At 40.6% G+C, this 19029-nt stretch overlaps 1 protein-coding gene across 1 annotated transcript in view; it reads right to left on the bottom strand.

Moving 5' to 3' along the window:
* KHDRBS2 (KH RNA binding domain containing, signal transduction associated 2) overlaps positions 1 to 19029 on the bottom strand; it is a 308580-nt gene that overhangs the window by 229961 nt on the left and 59590 nt on the right. Inside the window, exon 2 of the mRNA XM_071741655.1 lies at positions 11418 to 11545. Coding sequence (XP_071597756.1) covers positions 11418 to 11545 — 128 coding nt within the window. The remainder of the gene's footprint in view (positions 1 to 11417; positions 11546 to 19029) is intronic.

Genomic DNA, 19029 nt, shown 5'->3' with positions numbered 1-19029 from the left:
AAAAAACCTCTTAAATGAGAATCTTGATGAGGAAACCCCTATCACTAAACCACCTGGTCCAGACAGACTCACAGACACTGGGCCTCACTGGCTCTAGAGAAGGCTACTTCTGTCACTGTATCTTGCCTGGACTTTCTCTGTGTCCTCTGTGAGGACAACCAACCAGACATTTTCAGGTCATGTGCTTTCCAAGTCTTTCATGGCAAATGAAGGCAAGGGGATCATGATATTGTGTAGCCTTTTTCCCTAGTAACTACTGGCCTCATAGACTGATTTAATTCAATTTGACAGAGGTGATCTTTGAAGTTTGGAGAGAGCATGGAGCTGGCTAGAAGCACACATTCAAACCAGGGCAAAGGCTGTGACATAAGCTCCTGCTATAAGAGGTCTGAAGATCACCAGATAATCATGAGAAAAGCATGAGATCAAAGCTCATAGCTAACCACAACAGTTTCCTTAGCTCTGATGTTCAAGGGACTGCTTAGGTATTTAGGTACTTCTGAAGTCTATATTGTTCTGTGATGAGCCATATTACTTCCAGTCTAATCATTAGGTCTAATGCAAAGGGATCAATGCAGAGCATTAGCTTATGTGTCAATATTTAATTTCAAAAGCAATTTTCAAAATTTTTAGCCAAGAGGTGTTACTACTTTGAAGTGACCTTATAACCCACTTGAACAGAGAAAAAAAGCCTGAAGCGACACAAAAAAGAATTCATCTCCAGCTTAAAGAGGCAAAAACATTCTTTAGTAGTGTTTGCACAAGTCAAAATGGTACATTTGATTTTAAGAACTGACAAGTTCACGTAGATTCTGCATTTAGATTTGATCAGTTTAGACCAGAACAAGAGGCATATGGAAAAATAAGCACCAACTACCTGTTGCTGTAATTCTAAACTTCCCATTGTAGGGTTTTACCTTCAAATATTTTTTTCAATGTTTAAGAGCAAGTAAATATTTATTTTAATAGCAAGTCTAGCAAGTTGTTAACACACCTTAATGCTACTACTTCACTTAAAGTCATGTTAACTGTTCTTTAATTCTCTGCTAAAACCCAAGTAGACTGCTTACAAGAGAAAAAAAATAGCATATGATTTATACTTCACTAGATTTCCTTATTAAAAACTTTGCTATTATGATTAACAATATGAAGTAGTACCAAAATTTAAAGACAGTAAATCTTATATCCTATATGATAGCATCACTTCAAATTGAAAAGCTATTTGGGATCTGTCTGGTTGTAGTTAATTTTCTTCGTAACAGACTGTAATCTGTGTTTTGGATTTGTGACCAAAACAGTGTTGAAATGGCATTGATGTTCTAGCTATTGCTTGCACAGCTTCTGATTCTCACTTTGCCTCACTGATGAGTAGGGTGGGAGTGGTTAAGAAGCTGGAAGAGGGCACATCTGGTCCCAGTTTATCAAAGGGATATCCTGTACCCTATCCATCGTGCCCAGCAATAAAAGCTGGAGGAAGGGAGGAGGAAGGGAGGATATTTGAGCTACAGGTTTTGTCTTCCCAAGAAACTGTTATTGGAGCCCTGCTTTCCTGGAGATGACTGAAGACCTGCCTGCCAATGGGAAGCAGTGAACGAATTCCCTGTTTCCCTTTGTGCAAATTATTCTCTGTTTACTTGTACATGCACCGTTAGCGTTAGCTACTAAACTGTCCTTACTTAAATCCATGAGTTTTCCTCTTTTAGCCTTCCGATTCTCTCCCCCGCCTGCTGTGGGGGAGCAACCAAGAAGCTTACCTGCCTACCCACAACAAAAGCCCTTCCAGGTATTTTAAACTTACAATAAATACTGTGGTTTACATTAATAGGAAAAGGATCTTTCTCTTTCAACAAGACATAGCATAATATATCTTATATATGTCATTCTTACATATGTTTCAGTATTACACAAAGTCTCTTCCACAGGATTCATTTCTTTAAGCCTGCTATTTTTAAGGATATTTTCAAAATTGTGTTAAAGAACCCATTTGCTGTCAAGTAGTTTCTTGTACTGCCCCATACCTTAAATACCGATGTTAAAAATTCTAACATAACTTGTAACATCCTCTTAAATGCCAGAAGGAAAAAAAAAACAACAAAATCTAAGCAAACCAAGAAAAATACCAAAAACCAAGTAATCCAAAACTGATCACAAATTAGTTTTTCATCAGTACATACCATTAGTTTAGTTCTGTTCCTACTGATGTCAACAGTGTTGATAAAAATAATCCTAACTAATGGTCTGGTATACTTCTCACAAAGCATAGGTCCAGTTTGAAACTTTTGTTAATTCTGATTCATCGTGTCTTTAGATTTAATTATTTTCTTTTCACTATGCTTTTTAGTTTTTAAGCAGCAACACAGGTAAATGGACATCACCTATATTCTATTTTTTATGAAAAACCACCAACAGGCTTGTTTGCTGACCTTCCACTGACAACATTGAAGACAGATTTTAGTCTAAAAACCCTCACTTAGTTCAAACAGCAGAGGAAGAAGCAGTGCTGCTGTAATTACCAACAAACCCCCAAATATCTTCATTGTAGGTGGAGCTCATCTCTGCAATCAGTCATCCACAATCTGTGTATCATTAATATGAAGTCATGTTCCTAATTAGGATTATTTGTTAATGCAGGCTGAATTCCTGTCTGCTCTTGAACTTATTTTAATAAAATAGTACTACAAATCATTTTTTCTCCTTTTTCCACACCCCTCCCCCCCCAAAATAGGAATAATAAAATAATAATGGAGAATATGGAGGGTTTTGGAGGCTTAGAAAACAAGAGACACAACAAACATTCCCACTGGTGAGTGGATAGGACTTGTCTGTACTCCACACTTCTGCTACCAGCTACCGTTTCTCTCCCGCTGATCTTTTTTATTTGCCTCATGTCCTCGGTATGTTGTGCTTTCCAACCTATCAGCTCCTTGAAAAAAAGATTAGTTGAAGACTTATTGAGCATGTTGAGTACAAAGGGTGTCTCGAATTCAGTTTAGGCCTCTGAGTGCTCTGAATATGAAATGTTAAATTGTAACTAATCTAAAAGCCTACCAAGAAATATGGAAGGTAATATTGCATTCCATCATAATAGCACAGAGTAAGCCTTTGTAAATCACAAAGTAGCAATTTAGTGCTCCTGTCTGTAATTTTAAGGATGAGTTCAAGGAAGAAAACAGTAAAAGCTGGAAGTTGAACTATATATCTGCATGTATAAATAAGGGAAATTTACCCTGCAAAAAAATCTTTCAAAATTATATAAAAAAAGGGGGGTAAAAAAAAAGTACTTCAATGTTGGGAATACTTTTTGTTCCACTTGTTTTTAATCATATTGCTGCTGTTTTAATTAGAATCCTAAAGATTTATACAGCTATGGATGGTTAAATGAAACAGAAAGATGAATCTGTACAACGCTATCTGGAATATGTGTTATCCTCTGCAGTCAGAAAAAGTTTTATGAAGCAATTTCTTAAGAGGTCTGTACAGAGCAAGATTTCTCAGCATGACAAATAGGTTAGCTAATGTTGTCGGAGATGATTTGAACAGGAGTGTTAGCAAAACAAATAAATCTTTAACAAAAACGGGGAACTGTTAAAATCTAGTTACTTTCTGTATCCAGCCAAGAGTTGTTAAGGATTGGCTTAGGCCCTGGAAATGCTGTTGTCAGGTTTCATCTCTTGATGGAAAAGGTAAGTGGAGAGATGGTTGAAAGGTCAGGTCCTAAGTAAGCAGAGAAGAAAAATTAGTGTGTGTTGTTTTCTTCATGTTTTTCACTGAAGGAACCACACAAGTATTTCTCAGAATTTTTCAAATATGCATTGTTACTAAATGCAGGACAGAAGATTCATTTGAATTTTGTTTTTTAGTATAGTTAGAAATACCAAAAAACTGTACTGAACAGTGGAATTACAGCACTCGCAAGAAAACTTTGGAAAGGTGGAATGCGGTTTTGAGGTTTGAGAGGTTTTGTCTTATCAGTTGAAATACAAGAACAGATCAAGAAAAACAAAAAAGAAGATTCTTTATTCAAGAGTTCACACACTTGATTTTACTTGAACTAACTGGGCAGTTCATACTGTAATTTGAATTTTGAAATATTGCTGCCAGTATATTTGAAAAAAAAAATTATTGAAAAGGAAAATATAGATTAATAGGAAATTTGTTATAAGGTATAAATGAACAACTCAAAGATACTTTTTCTAACATGTGAGAAGCTTAATTAGGGTCTGCCCTTTCATGAATAAATTCTTTTTATTCAACTACCTTTTCAAGAGATTTTCCTGGACCTTAAGTAGAAAACACTTCACATAAATTTTCTACAGTAATTTTTTTGTAAGTCAGTGACTCCAGAGACCAGAGATTTAAGGAAAGCATCAAAAATTATTAAATTCCAGATTTAACATGGAACATATATAAACAAGATTTTGCCCCTATTATTCCTGGTGTTCTCCAGAACTGAGGTTATGGGCCACAATTAGTCTTCAATATGAAAATTAAATTGGCCTTAAAACCAATAAAACCTTAAAACCCCTATATATTTATAAAGAAGAAAAGTGATAATTCATTACAAAGATGCACATTCAGTTAGTTCCTCAAAACCTGGAAGGGGTAGAAATCTTTCAAGAAAGCCTTCTTTATTTAAACAACTATTCACAGCACCTATTTCAGTGCAAGACACTTTATCTAAATTTTTGCCTTCTGTTGTTCAGGCATCTATTCAAAAATTCATTGAAAAAACAGAACTAAAATAATCTCTAGATTTAACCTGGCATCAGACTAAACTCTAGTACGCTTCCAAGTATTTTTCTTGTCTTCCATGGGAGAAAAAAATATACCAGCAGGGTAGGAAAACATCCTTATTCTGTAGTTAGACACTTAGGTCTGTTTCTATTTATTAAGAGTATTGGAGATTTTTTTTTTTCTCCCATCTTCTGAAACACCCCCAGGAATGAGTGACAGATAAAATTTCCCTTTTTCATCAAAAAGGTCCTCATTGTATTACAGCAATATAAATCACAGTTTGAAGTCCTAGCTACTCACAGAACTGACAGCCCAGGTCCCCTTTTTCTTTGAAATTTTGTATTTTCTTGCCGATCTGCCTAATGGATCTATCGTATCTTTTTTCTGCCTGTCCTACTTAGGAGGAAACAAAACACACAAATCACTTGGAGATGACTAATACTAGAACAACTTTTCTGAAAGCAGAATAGCAACTGCCAGGTTTGAGAGAATGAAAACTTAAAAATGCTAAATAAAAATCACCATATTAATTGTATGAGCTCTAGGTTAAAGATAGAAAAGCTCACCCTGCACAATGGCTTCTCTAGCACCAGGGAGTATGCATGAGTTATTTGCTTGAAATCATGGGTTTATGAAGTATGAAACAACACAAACAATATTGCTCAGTTCTCTATTGTTTTATTTGAATCTTTAAAGTAGTAAATGATGCACTGCAATATTAAAGATTTTTATATACATATGATTCATTTTTTCTGACTTGTCTGCTGTTTTATGTATCTGCACTTAGAGAAGGCAAAAGTAATGAACAAAACAACCCATCCTTTAAAGATTTAAATCCAGCTAAACTGAAGCCAGTTAAAACAGGAGCTGAAGCCAGCACAAAAAGGACAAAATTTCACGCAAGTCAATATTGTTTTAACTTACACTACGCACTGGATAAGCTTGCAAACTAAAACTTTCTATATTATGTGCTACATAGAGCTAAGGTTCAAAACAAGTTCTCAAATTATTAAACTGTACAAAGGAATAAATTTTCAAAATCACAAAAAAAGGATATGATTACACAAAAAAAATTGAGCGTCAAATTACCGGTTAGTAAATAAAGTCTATAATAAAGTTTGATTTCATACTTTAAAAATAATTCACGAATTTATGCCAAGAGAAAATGAATTCAACCTGATTTCTCAAAAAATCTTTGTAGAAGGTATCAAAAATAAAAAACTTGAGGTTGAATTTGTTGGGAAACAGGACTTTGTTTGGCAAGACATGTCAATCAGTAGATAATTGCTTGCCAGAGAATCAGCATATTCACCACTTCAGAGTGGCCTGCACACTCACTCCTGACCATTCTCTAATGCAGTAACAAGCTGCTCTTTTTCCTTCTTCCTGTCTTCAAGTTCAATCATTTCATTTCTTTTACTCCTCCTGTCTCTTACCCCCATTATGTTCCTTTTCCTAATTTTTTCCTCATGTAATGAAACACCACTGAACATTCTTTTGTGAACTGAACCTAGTTCCCATCCTTAAGCCTATATGCTCTTTCCTCCACCCCAGGCATGACTCTTTTTTCACTCTTTCCTCATAATGAAATTTTATTTTCTAATGATACTGTTACATAAGTTTCTCTTTACTCATTTCTATATAAAATCTTTATGATTTTCTTTCAAGTTTCTTACCATATCTTCAGCACTATGTGACATCTCCTGCATTGTATCAATTGTATTTTTTCTTTCACATTCATTGCTCTAATTAAATTTCCAGATATACTGAACAGAAACATCAGTCATTTTGTTTCTCTGTATGAAATACTACTGAATAAAATATACCAAGAAAGGAAGTTCTTTTCATTTCTGAAACAATTCAGAGAATAATATTGATAGATCTGCCACAGCTAGGATTCCTCTGAATTACTTCATAATTTTTTTTGCTGATACATTTTTAATATAGAGGTGACAAACTACAAAATACAGTAATGAGCTAGAGTAAAACTTAATAGGGGAAATTTCAGAAACAATTCTCAGCTCAGTTGATACACAACTTCTAGTACTAAGATATGTCAGCCTCTTACATTTCTAATCTGATCTACACAGCAACATACAAGGGAAAAATACCTTTTATATACATATGAGAAAGGGATGCTTCCAGTCACCTGATTAACTTTATCTGTTTAATGAATAGATTTGATGTTTAATGATAGAATTGATGAAGGACTGATCAAATGCTGATAGCTGCCTTACTGCTGATAACTGGACAGGACATTCATTAATACAACCTGTGTTCAAGCTCATGGGAATTACTTGTAATTCCATATGCGATAAAAGAAATAAAATTATCCCATTGACTTACACTGAATTTACTAGATAGAGTAAAAGTACAAAAAGAATTCTGCTGCATTGGGCTAGTGTGGCAGGGCTTTGGAATGGGGGGGGGGACACGATGACACAGGGGTCTCTGCTGTGAGAAGTTGCTAGAAGCTCCCCTGGCCCCAGCTCCGGCCTCGCCTCTGGACAAGGCTGAGCAGAGTAGGGGAGCTGCGGCAGGTTCAAGAAAAGGGAAATGGCAAAAAGACGGGCAGGGCAGAGGAGAGAAGAAGATGAGAACAATGCGAGGGCAAAGATACAAGGTCCATGAGGAAAAAGGAGGAGGAGGTGCCCAAGCAGAAGATTTCCTCGCAGCCCGTGGGGAAATGGCAGCTGTCCTGCAGCCCACAGAGGAGTGCCTGAAGGATGACGGTGGAGCAGACATAGATCTGCAGCCTGTGCAGGAAGAATCACAAGAGAGCGGCTAATGTGGAGCTGCAGCCCACGGAGGACCCTGTCCCAGAGGGCGTGACTGCTCCTGAAGCAGCCGTGACTCTGTGTGCAGCCCAGCCTGCAGCAGTCTGTGCCTGAGGGACTGCACCTGTGGGAGGGACTCATGTCGGAGGGGTTCCTGAAGGACTCTCTCCTGTGAGAGGGAGTCCATGTTGGAGGGGAGGAAGAATGTGAAGAGTCCTTCCCCTGCGGAGGAAGGAGTGGCAGAAACACAGTGTGGGGAACTGACCCTAAACCCCCACTCCCTGTGCCACTTGGAGGCAAAGCAGGAGTGAAATACCTCTGGCAGGGAAGAAGGGAAGGGTGGAGGGGAGGTATTTTAAGATCTGGTGGTGGTTTCTCTTTCTCCTGTTCTGATAAATGAACTTCTTTTGTCCCAAAGCTGACTCCCTCTGCTTTGTCCATGCCATAATTAGGGAATTAAAATCTCCCTGTCCTTATCTCAATTACTGAGCCTTTGGGTGTATTTTCACCCCCCTGGCCCACAGTGGGGATGAGTGAGCAGAGGCCTGGTTGGTACCTAGCTGGGCCTAAACCTTTACACCTGCAAATGGTTATTTCATCTAAAATATGTTTCGTATGCACTCTAAGAAAGTTTCAGTGGAAAGATTCACTCTGAGGTGTAACATGCACACACAAAGAACAGTACTTTGTTGATCAAATCACCTGTGAATTTTGTTTTTAAAACACCCTAAGAGATTTTACCTGAACAAATAAATTTCATTTCAAGAGCAGTCACTCCAACTGACATATTATATAAAACATTACCAGTTTAAAAAATTACTAAGAATGAGAAAGGTGAATTCATTCATCATTCAAGCAACCATCATGAGCCAGGGAAAACAACCTAAAGACTCTGAAATTTAACTTTTTTTACAGTAAACATTAGCATTAGCTTAAGGCTTTTCCCCAGTAACAGATTCTAAAGGAAGGTGCTAGCCTTTCCAAGGAAGAGGGCTTGATTCTGTGTTTGGCTTTTTTCCTCAAAACTAGTAGTTAAACATCCAGGAGGAAGCCAGCAGGAGTTAAGAAGCTCAGATGAAGTCATTATCTGGGCCTTTGTGCAGGGAAGAGGCTTTAGTACACTGCATCCTCTGAAGACAGTCAGCCTGCTTGTCATATTTTTCACCCCTTCCAGTTTTTGGTTGGTTTTTTTTTGTTTTGTTGTGTTTTTTTTAATCTACTCTTTTCCCATATTTAATGGTACTTGAAATACAACATTCAACTGATAAATCATGCAAACTTTGTGAACAAGCCCTAGGTATTTTCATGCAAGTTTTAAACTGAGCAACTGCAAAAGCTGAAAAAAAGTTAACATATAGTCTGTCTTCTGATTATTTTTGGTTGTCTGTCTTAGCCAGAACCGACATTATGGAAGTGAAAAAAGGGCACCATGAGACAGGAAAAAGGATCAACAAACACCAGATAATGCGTCACTGTTCCAGAAGAAGATTTGAGAGTATTAAATATACTGGCTACATAGAGCGTAAATGAGATGCTGTTTTAACTTGGGCTGCTGAGATTTAGAATAATTAATCTCCGCCAATATCATTGCTGAACTACCAAATAACACCTTCATCTCTTTTTTTAGATCTCTAAAGACAGGGCTCTGTCTTTAACAAAGCTAGTAATGTAAGACAGTTGTTTGCAATGACACCCTTAGATTTATTTTCCTGATTGCACCAGCAATTTCACAAATTGGACTGTAGACAGTTGAGTACAGACAATTTTAAAATACTTATTCTACATTTTAAAGAGCTCTTTAGTCACTAGAAGGCTTTTGTGTTTAGTTAACTTTTGCTTAAACATGAAAATGCTGCTTCTGACTCTACAGTTATCACTGAAGGGATCCACCCTCACTACAGCTGAACCTACACACCATAATACACCTTTAGACCAAAGGTTCCCTTGAGGCAATTTCTATGTCTACATATAGTTAAAACAAGAACAAATGGTTTTAAGAGATTGATCAAGTTGCTAAATAGGAGTCTGTAAACCACAATTTTTCCTTTTCACCTGGTCAGAATTTTTTTCCAAAATGTTATACTCTTGGACACTTTCTTCAGTTTTATGGAACCCTACTCACCCAGCCCTAGCTTATCAGCAAACAGTGAATGGATAATTTAAAATAACATTCTTTCAAATGTAAATGCCTCTGAGGTGAAATTATACAGCAATTCTTTTAACTGTTTTCGAAGTCCAGGTCTGACTGTCTGCTCTTATTACCATATTCTGCTAAATGGGTGAAACAAATGTCTTTTTTTACCCAATTTCTACTTTTGTTTGTTCGTTTGTTTTGTTATTTATAAAGCAGTCTGAAACAATAGCGGTGTACTATCTTTGCACACTTTGACTATCATAATGTAAGCAATTCACCAAGAAAAAATAAGACACCAGACCTCAGCAGTAAGCTCTTTGGTACAACTGGCAAAAGCAGTCCTTGAAGGATGGTTACTAGGTGGTAGAAGGAAACCTGCAGTTCTGGGAGTAACTCCATATCAAGCATGGAATATTGTGATCAAATCAACGACAGAAACTTTCCAAGAGTGCACTTTGCATTAATGAACAAGTATTTAGTTTCCACTGCACTGACTTTTTTGTTTTATTGCTCAGAATCTGTAAAAATGCTTTATATCTGTTAATACTCATTCATATAACAAGCTCATTAAAGTAAATTAAGTTTAATTCAATCATATTCAGGCACTATACTGGACAGATTATTGCATTAGTCTTTTAAATAGTTTGTCTTCATTCTACTATCCTCATCAAATAAGATTCTGAATAATTATCACATTTTTGTGAAGTTACACAGTACAATTAAATTTTTATCAAGAACTTCAGTTCACCACTATAACATTTGCACAAGGTACCACAAATATCAACAAAGCACCTCAGGCTATGCACTAAGAAAGTAATTCCCTATAGGACTGCATGCATTACTGCAGTCTTTACTATTTGTATGATTACATTACCTCAGTTTTCTGTTCACTAGTCAGGAGGTAAATGTCAGCTGGAATCACTGAATCTTATCACTGAACTTTTTTTACACCTTTCATTTTGTTTGATAGGCATTTACCCATTGTAATTTATTGCTCTTACTGATGTATAAAGCAAAAAGATAAGAATGTAATCAAGGCTAATGAACCAAAAATCGTGATAATAAATCAGCAAGAAAAAAATATATGCTTCCAATTTCAGTTTGAATACAATCAGAACTACTGGTTACGTAAAATACAACACTGAATACACACAAAGAAAATCAACATTGTCTTCTTTCATGTAAAATAAAAACGGAAACTTCAGACAAGCAGCCGAATTTGGGGTTCTATTGCAAGAAAATGCATGGCACAAGGACATTTCAGTTTTATTAACAGGCACATACTTTATTGCAGTCATAGCTTGCAGTAATAATGCTAATTTAGAAACTTACTACATAAGAGAAAATACTCCAGCTCCTGAAAATGCAGCACACTTCAGTTAACTTTTCAAAGCTACTGAAACATTTTTGCTATATTCTGAAAGAATGGGTTTTGTTCTATCATAATTTATTTTCTAAAAAGCAAGCATAAGAAAACATCTAAACAATTTACCTAAGGACCAGCTACAAAACCCACCTGAAAAAAAAAAAAAAAAAAAAAAGTCTCAGTCACTTCAATAGCTTTTTTGAATGGCCCTTTTGAAACACAGAAGTTAGAACATATAATAGCTAAAAACAGGCAAACTCAAATAAGAACTTAAGTTCTAGTTGTTTGGTTTCTTTTAATATTGTGAAGCCTGCACACTAACAGTCAATAAAAAGGATTAGGTATAAGACTTTTTCAGCATTCTATTAAGAAAGATTAAACAAGTGTTAGACAATATTTACAGTACCTTTGGATATTGTTTGACAGGGATCAGAACTCTTTCTGACAGCTTTATATTTTTGTTGCTGATAACATCAAGATATTTCTTTTCTTCATCTTCCTTCTTGTCTTCTGAACCCTGAAATTTTTCAATTTCTGAAAAGTATTAAAAAAGCAAGCAATCAGTGCCATGGTTCTTCTCATCCTCAGAAACTTTAAAATTACACAACATTATACAGACTGTGCACTAAACACTTGTGCTGTTTGTACTCATGTGACATGTCTCTGAAAAAACCTGGATTATCACCAGTGCTGGGAGACAGAGGTGACACTCCACAAGTGACTCCTCTACTAGTTCTTCCACAGGTGAAACCAAAGCCAAATGATCTCAATGGGAGGAGGAACAGATGAGACATTTGGTTCAGTTTATCAGTTCTTTAAAGAGGATCACATCATCACAGCTTAATGCTATTTTCTAAATATGGCCTGCTAGAATTAAGTTAACTGCAATGGCTAACTTTCAATAACTGTATTAAAGAACTTTTTCACTGTTACAGCATTTCCATTCAAATGCTTCTGAACTACTTAAAGGTTGTACATCATAACTCCTCCACAAATACATACTTCATTAAAGAAATGCAGTTATATAGTAAAAAACGGTACATAGAACATAGAATTTATGAAAGCAACCCAGGTTGAATAGCTTTGAGATTCTTATTTCTTAAAGCTCTATAGTCAACAGGTAATAGCAAACAATTGAATGCATTATCCTGTAAAGAAAATCTGTCATCTGAGAGATACCTGATAGCATTTGCAGCAGTGTCATTGACACCAAAGAAGATGTCAATAATTTAATGAGTTATTTATAACAATGATAACTGAAAAACAGACAGCTGTGGGTCTGAGGAATGTGGGGATTAAAGGCCAGGAAAGCAAGAATGGAGTAACACAATGACAGCAATGTGTAACAAATGTACAGATTTGTTTTACTTGCACAAAGTCTAAGAAAAATCTAATTAAGATAAGAACCCCATTTCATGATTTGTTAATAAACCCTGAAGCTGCCTATACTAGCTCAAATTATACATTTAAATCCGACAGTTGCAGACAGACCTCAATGCCATAGCTATAAGCATTTTAAAACGTTCAAAAATGCATAAAGGAAATTAGACTGGATACAACTTCAATCATTTAGGATTAAGATGTTACTTTAATAAAGACTAAAACTATCAGAACAAGTTTGATTTTTAATAAATACTTTCTTCTACCTCAAAAAAAACATGGTATGTTCCATTCAGTGAGAGCAAGCATTATTATGAACAACTTAAAAAGCAATATTCTACAAGAAAATATATTCTTATGCAAGCTTACCCTATACCTTCCTATTTGTTCTTTACAATTGGCTGCAACACAGTTACAAAAAAGGTTGGGCTATGGGGGTGCAGCAGGAAGAAATAAAAATTCATTACTAAGTCAAAATTCCTACAAATATACAGCTGTGAGATTCTGCTCAACAGCAGGGCAGTCCTGAAGGACGAGATACCAGGGAAAATTTGTTCCCTGAGAGCAGAGGTTGTCTATTCTGGGTGTGGTCTACAAAACTAAGTGATGTCTTTCCTCAGGCATCCAGCATCACAGTTCCTCCAGCAGTGGTCATGGCAATGGCAATGCCGAAGCCCTAGAAAGGAGCTAAAGCAGGTCCCCGAGCCGGCACCTCACTTGGCATAGTATGTGGCAAGGCCGCCACTACAACCCCTCCAGCAACAGGTGACATCAGCAGCACAGGGCTCAGGAAGCAACTAGTGACCAGTAGCCAGGGTAACCCCTGATGACATCAACCCTTTTGAAATGTGGGGCAGCCCTGGAGAGCCGCAGTGCTGTCGTCCTCCGTTGGAGACAGACGTCTGCAGGTGGGAAGACGGATCTCCGTACCCCAGGCTGCCTTCTCAAAGCACAGAGAGGATTTGCCAAGACGGGCACACCCACAGCTCTCAGGAAGCTGGTCCCAACTTGCTGTGCCCCCAGGCTTGGACTGTTTTTCCTGAGAGGTCAGGAACTCTGAATTCCTGCCTCCACAGAGAAGTCAGTCACCATCCTACCCTAGGAGCAGGAATACACTAGGACGCCCTGGTGTCACTTCCACTGCCACACTGCAGTCTCTGGCATTCTGTGGCAGAACAAGAAGAGCTGGGAAGCTCCTCAGTGCTTGACTTGCACAGCTTGGCAGCTTCCTGCAGGCTGCATCTCCACTGCAGGTCACAACTCCAGAGCTTTGCAAATCTGCTCTGTACTTCAAGATGGACATGCCAGGAAGTGGCACCTCTTCCCCTGTTCCCAGCACCAGCCAGGGGGCCCAGGCTGAGGATCCAATCTGCTGGGGCACCATCATCGACGAGGCCTCTGTCAGCAGGTGCAGGCACACTTTCTGTTTTTCCTGTATATTGGACTGGTCCCCCATAAGAGCTGTGTGCCCAATCTGCCAGGGCCCTCTCTTTTTCTTGGATTGCAAGGTAGGAAACAACGACTATGAGCGGTACCGCATGGTGCAGTACACCAGCTCAGCCATACGAGCTCAAGCAGAGGGTGCTTGGTCCCGCTTTGACGAAGGGATGCAGCAGCATCCTTCCTCGGGCATGCAGCACCATGCTTCCTCCAGCACTGGTCATGGCGGTAGCGATGCTGGAGCCCTAGAGAGGAGCCAAAGCGGGTCCCTGAGCCAGCACCTCACTCGGCGTAGCATGTGGCAAGGCCGCCGCTACAACCCTTCCATCAGCAGCACCAGCACCGGCACACATCTGCAGCAGAGGGCTCAGGAAGCCACTTGTGACCAGGCCCCAGCCCCAAGGCCCGAACGGGACATCCCGACGTCCTCTGCAAGGAGCCGACACCGTCAGTGGAGACACCGGGTTTCCTTCCAGAACGAGCAGGCTACAAGGAGCCGATCCCGGCAGAGGTCCCGCAGTGCTCAGCACCAAAGACAGTGGGAGCAGCAAAGGGAGAGGAGCAATAGTGATGAGGACCGACCCCTTAGGCAGGCAAGGCACATCCAAGCTTCTTCTAGGAGAAGCAGGGGCCACCAGAGAGGACACCGGGTTTCCTTCAGGGACCAGCAGCCTACAAGGAGCCCATCCAGGCGCAGCTCCCTCAGTACTCGGCGCCAAACACAGGCGGAGCAGCAAAGCAGGAGGGATCCTGAAGACAGCGCTGTCATTGGAAAAGCCCCATTTCCTCAAGGGTATAGCAGGCAGCAAGGAGCCGATCCCAGCAGAGGTCCTGTAGCCCAGAAAGGCGCAGAGCACAATAGCACATCCTATCAAGGAGGGTGCTACGCTACTGCCTGCCCTGCTGCTAGTGGCAGAAGTGGTCCTGCTTCTCGCCAAAACTGCTTCTGCATCGAAAGCATTGTGCTGTGGGAGTGCAGAATGAAGAAAAAAAGCTGCACGAAGAGGGACAAGTCAAAATTCCTACAAATTTACAGCTGTGAGATTCTGCTCAACAGCAGGGCAGGTCTGAGAGATGAGATACCGGGGAAAAATTGTTCCCTGAGACCAGAGGTTGTCTCTTCTGTGTGCGGTCTCCAAAAGCTTTGTGATGTCACCAGAGAGCCAGGGTAACCCGTGGTGACATCAACCCTTTTAGAATGTGGAGCAGCCCTGGAGGGCCACAGTACTGTCGTCCTCCGTTGGAGACAGACGTCCGCAGGTGGGAAGACGGATCTCCGTACCCCAGGCTGCCTTCTCAAAGCACAGAGAGGATTTGCCAAGACAGGCACACCCACAACTCTCAGGAAGCTCGTCCCAACTTGCTGTGCCCCCAGGCTTGGACTGTTTTTCCTGAGAGGTCAGGAACTCTGAATTCCTGCCTCGACAGAGAAGGCAGTCACCATTCTGCCCTTGGAGCAGGAACACACTAGGACGCCCTGGTGTCACTTCCACTGCCACACTGCAGTCTCTGGCATTCTGTGGCAGAACAAGCAGAGCCCTGAGGCAGAGTGGGAAGCTCCTCAGTGCTTGACTTGCACAGCTTGGCAGCTTCCTGCAGGCTGCATTTCCACCGCAGGTCACAACTCCAGAGTTTTGCAAATCTGCTCAAGATGGACATGCCAGGAAGCGGCACCTCTTCCCCTGTTCCCAGCACCAGCCAGGGGGCCCAGGCTGAGGATCCAATCTGCCCAATCTGCTGGGGCACCATCATCGACGAGGCCTCTGTGAGCTGGTGCAGGCACACTTTCTGTTTTTCCTGTATATTGGACTGGTCCCGCATAAGAGCTGTGTGCCCGATCTGCCAGTGGCCTTTCTTCTTTATCTACCGAAAGGTGGGAAACGACGACTATGAGCTGTACCGCTTGGTGCAGTACAGCAGCTCAGCCATACAAGCTCAAACAGAGGGAGCTTGGTCCCGCTTTGCAGAGGGGATGCAGCAGCATCCTTCCTCAGACATCCAGCACCACAGTTCCTCCAGCAGCGGTCATGGCAGTAGCAATGACGAAGCCCTAGAGAGGAGACAAAGCGGGTCCCTGAGCCGGCACCGCGAAGGCCACAGCAGTATTTGGCAAGGCCAGCGCTACAACCCCTCCAGCAGCAGTAGCAGTAGCAGCAGCAGCAGCACCACCAGCACCAGCAGCAGCAGCAGCAGCACACATCCGCAGCAGAGGGCTCAGGAAGCCACGCGTGACCAGGCCCCAGCCCCAAGGCCCGAATGGGATGTCCCGACGTCCTCTGCAAGGAGCCGACACCATCAGCGGGGACACCGGGTTTCCTCCCAGAACGGGCAGGCTACAGGGAGCCGATCCCAGCAGAGGTCCCGCAGCCCTGCCAGGCGCAGAGCACAATAGCACATCCTATCAAGGAGGGTGCTACGCTACTGCCTGCCCTGCTGCTAGTGGCAGAAGTGGTCCTGCTTCTCGCCAAAACTGCTTCTGCATCCAATTGTGAAAATAACATCATATCCAACTGTATGGCCTGGGACTGGGCATCTCTTCTCCTCTAAAGAAGGCTCCTGGAAATCCAACGGGACCCTTGCAAGGCCCTTGGATGCTTTGCTGATAACAGAAGAGAAACTTGACTGCTGGCTTTCTCGTATTGATCTGTGTTATACCTCTCTAGTAAATGTACTGAACACTTTATATGAATGCGACTTTTCTCCTTATATTGCAGTTTTATAGGATGATCAACAAAAGTGATTATTGCTTTGTCTCCTTTCTGCTCTAGTACTAATGATATACCCACCGTGTAGCAGAAAAATTCCTGTTCTTCTGCTCCACCTGTTTTTCCGTTTCCCCCAAAGAGCCCACAGAATAAGTTTTCCTGTTACCACTCTTCTCACAAGGTGGCATCGATAAGTTAAGTCAATTGACCATTACTCTCTTCTTCCTCCTTAATGGCTAGTAGCAAGCCTTTGAAAGGTTTATTGTCTTCTCCTTCCTCCTTATGAACTTTAAAAGGAACCCTGAAAGGAACCACATTTGTCTCTGTGGTATGCTCTGTTCATAACCTCACATTTCATGCCCTCAGTGGGAGTACATTGTATAGACTCTTCACATCAAAAGACTACCAAGTATCTGAAGAAGAGTCATGTACCAAAACCAGTTATTTTTAAGTAATGCCGGTGAGCAGAGGAGCTTTCTGTAAAGACAGAGGTGACACAACGCATTGATTACTGGAGCAAGACAAATCACATAAAATTTTGGGTTCTGACTAAAATCACCCTTAATTCTGCACATTCCTTGCATCACTCCCTGGCTAGGACAACCACAGATCAGAAGGAATAGGATGCATCCATGAAGGAATTCACATCAGGATTAAGCTGCTGATTTGCTGGCTCATGACACACGTGCAGCAAGTGCTCCAAGGGGAAAGTTATGTTCATGTGCAAGATGTGCTATACAAAGATAATCATTACCTTGAGATTGCAAAACTACATGTTTATTTCTGTAACTGCAGCCATTACATATTTTGTGTTTACTGAAAGCCAGAGTTAATAAGTATAAAATGTGGAGGACAACAGAAAAAAGTCCATACCCATCCATCATTCTTCCAGCTAGGATAAACACAAGGAACTCAACAGTAAATTTTCAACAACACTGATCTTGGGAAGAAAGATTCAAAAAAGCATTCTTTATGAAGAAAAGTCACACATTTCCTGCCCACTTTTCCTCTGAGATAACCTAATTAAAGAAGAGAGATGGAGAGCTATTCAGTTACCTCCTACAGTGCCTGTCAAGCCCCAAGCATGCTTCATTCTTGCCTTTTATCAGTAACACAGTACATATGCACTAACCAAAAGAGGTAAATGTTATTGCAGATAACATTAGAAAAAGACATAGAAATAGCCTGATTGCATCAGCCCTGTTTCTTTGGGAACATTTGAACAAAAAATACAATAGTATAGGTAGAAAACAAATTCAAGAACTTCATAGTTTTAATTGACTACAAAGCAAAGAGCATTAGGAAGAAAACAATGGAGAAAATGAAAGTGAGTAAAGACTGAGTAAGCCCAAACTTAGATTTCCTATCTTCCTTTCTGTATGGGCAACTGATCTTTAATGCCTTGGTAGTATGTTCATTCTATCCATAGCGCTCTCAGGAACATGCAGATGTATCCAAGAGGGACTGATTCCTACTGAAATTATAGCATCAGTAGAAATATAATTACCTAATGCATCTAATTAATAGTAGAAAAAATACAAACATAATATTGATAGCGTGGGAAAAAAAAAAAAAACACCGAACTTGTCAAGCAAATGGGCAGTCTTTCCTCGGTAAAATTAACAAATAGCAACAAAGTCAGCATCAGCACATGTTGGATAAAGGAAAGATCTTGGATGCATTTTGAGTGTAGTGGCCGGCTAAGTACAGTTGTTCATAAAATTAAAGTTATAGCAATGTGAGCTACAAGATATATTTTTTATTGGATTTGGAAGAATATTAGTCAGAAAGGTGTCAGAATGGTACTACTTCTCACCAAAACTACTCCTGCTTCCAAAGGGTTGTGCTGTGGGAGTGCAGAGTGAAGAGAAAAAACTGCACGAAGAGGGACAAGCCAAAATTCCTACAAATTTACGGCTGTGAGATTCTGCTCAACAGCAGGGCAGGTCTGAGAGATGAGATACTGGGGAAAAATTGTTCCCTGAGACCAGAGGTTGTCTCTTCTGCGTGCGGTCTCCAAAAGCTTTGTGATGTCACCAGAGAGCCAGGGTAACCCGTGGTGACATCAACCCTTTTAGAATGTGGGGCAGCCCTGGAGGGCCACAGTGCTGTTGTCCTCCGTTGGAGACAGACGTCCGCAGGTGGGAAGACGGATCTCTGTACCCCAGGCTGCCTTCTCAAAGCATAGAGAGGATTTGCCAAGACAGGCACACGCACAGCTCTCAGGAAGCTGGTCCCAACTTGCTGTGCCCGCAGGCTTGGACTGTTTTTCCTGAGAGGTCAGGAACTCTGAATTCCTGCCTCGACAGAGAAGGCAGTCACCATCCTGCCCTTGGAGCAGGAACACACTAGGACGCCCTGGTGTCACTTCCACTGCCACACTGCAGTCTCTGGCATTCTGTGGCAGAACAAGCAGAGCCCTGAGGCAGAGTGGGAAGCTCCTCAGTGCTTGACTTGCACAGCTTGGCAGCTTCCTGCAGGCTGCATTTCCAC

The sequence above is a fragment of the Heliangelus exortis genome, chromosome 3, assembly GCF_036169615.1.
Source record: "Heliangelus exortis chromosome 3, bHelExo1.hap1, whole genome shotgun sequence".
In the NCBI taxonomy this organism is placed as follows: Eukaryota; Metazoa; Chordata; class Aves; order Apodiformes; family Trochilidae; genus Heliangelus; species Heliangelus exortis.
This window is presented reverse-complemented; position numbering and strand designations above follow the sequence as displayed.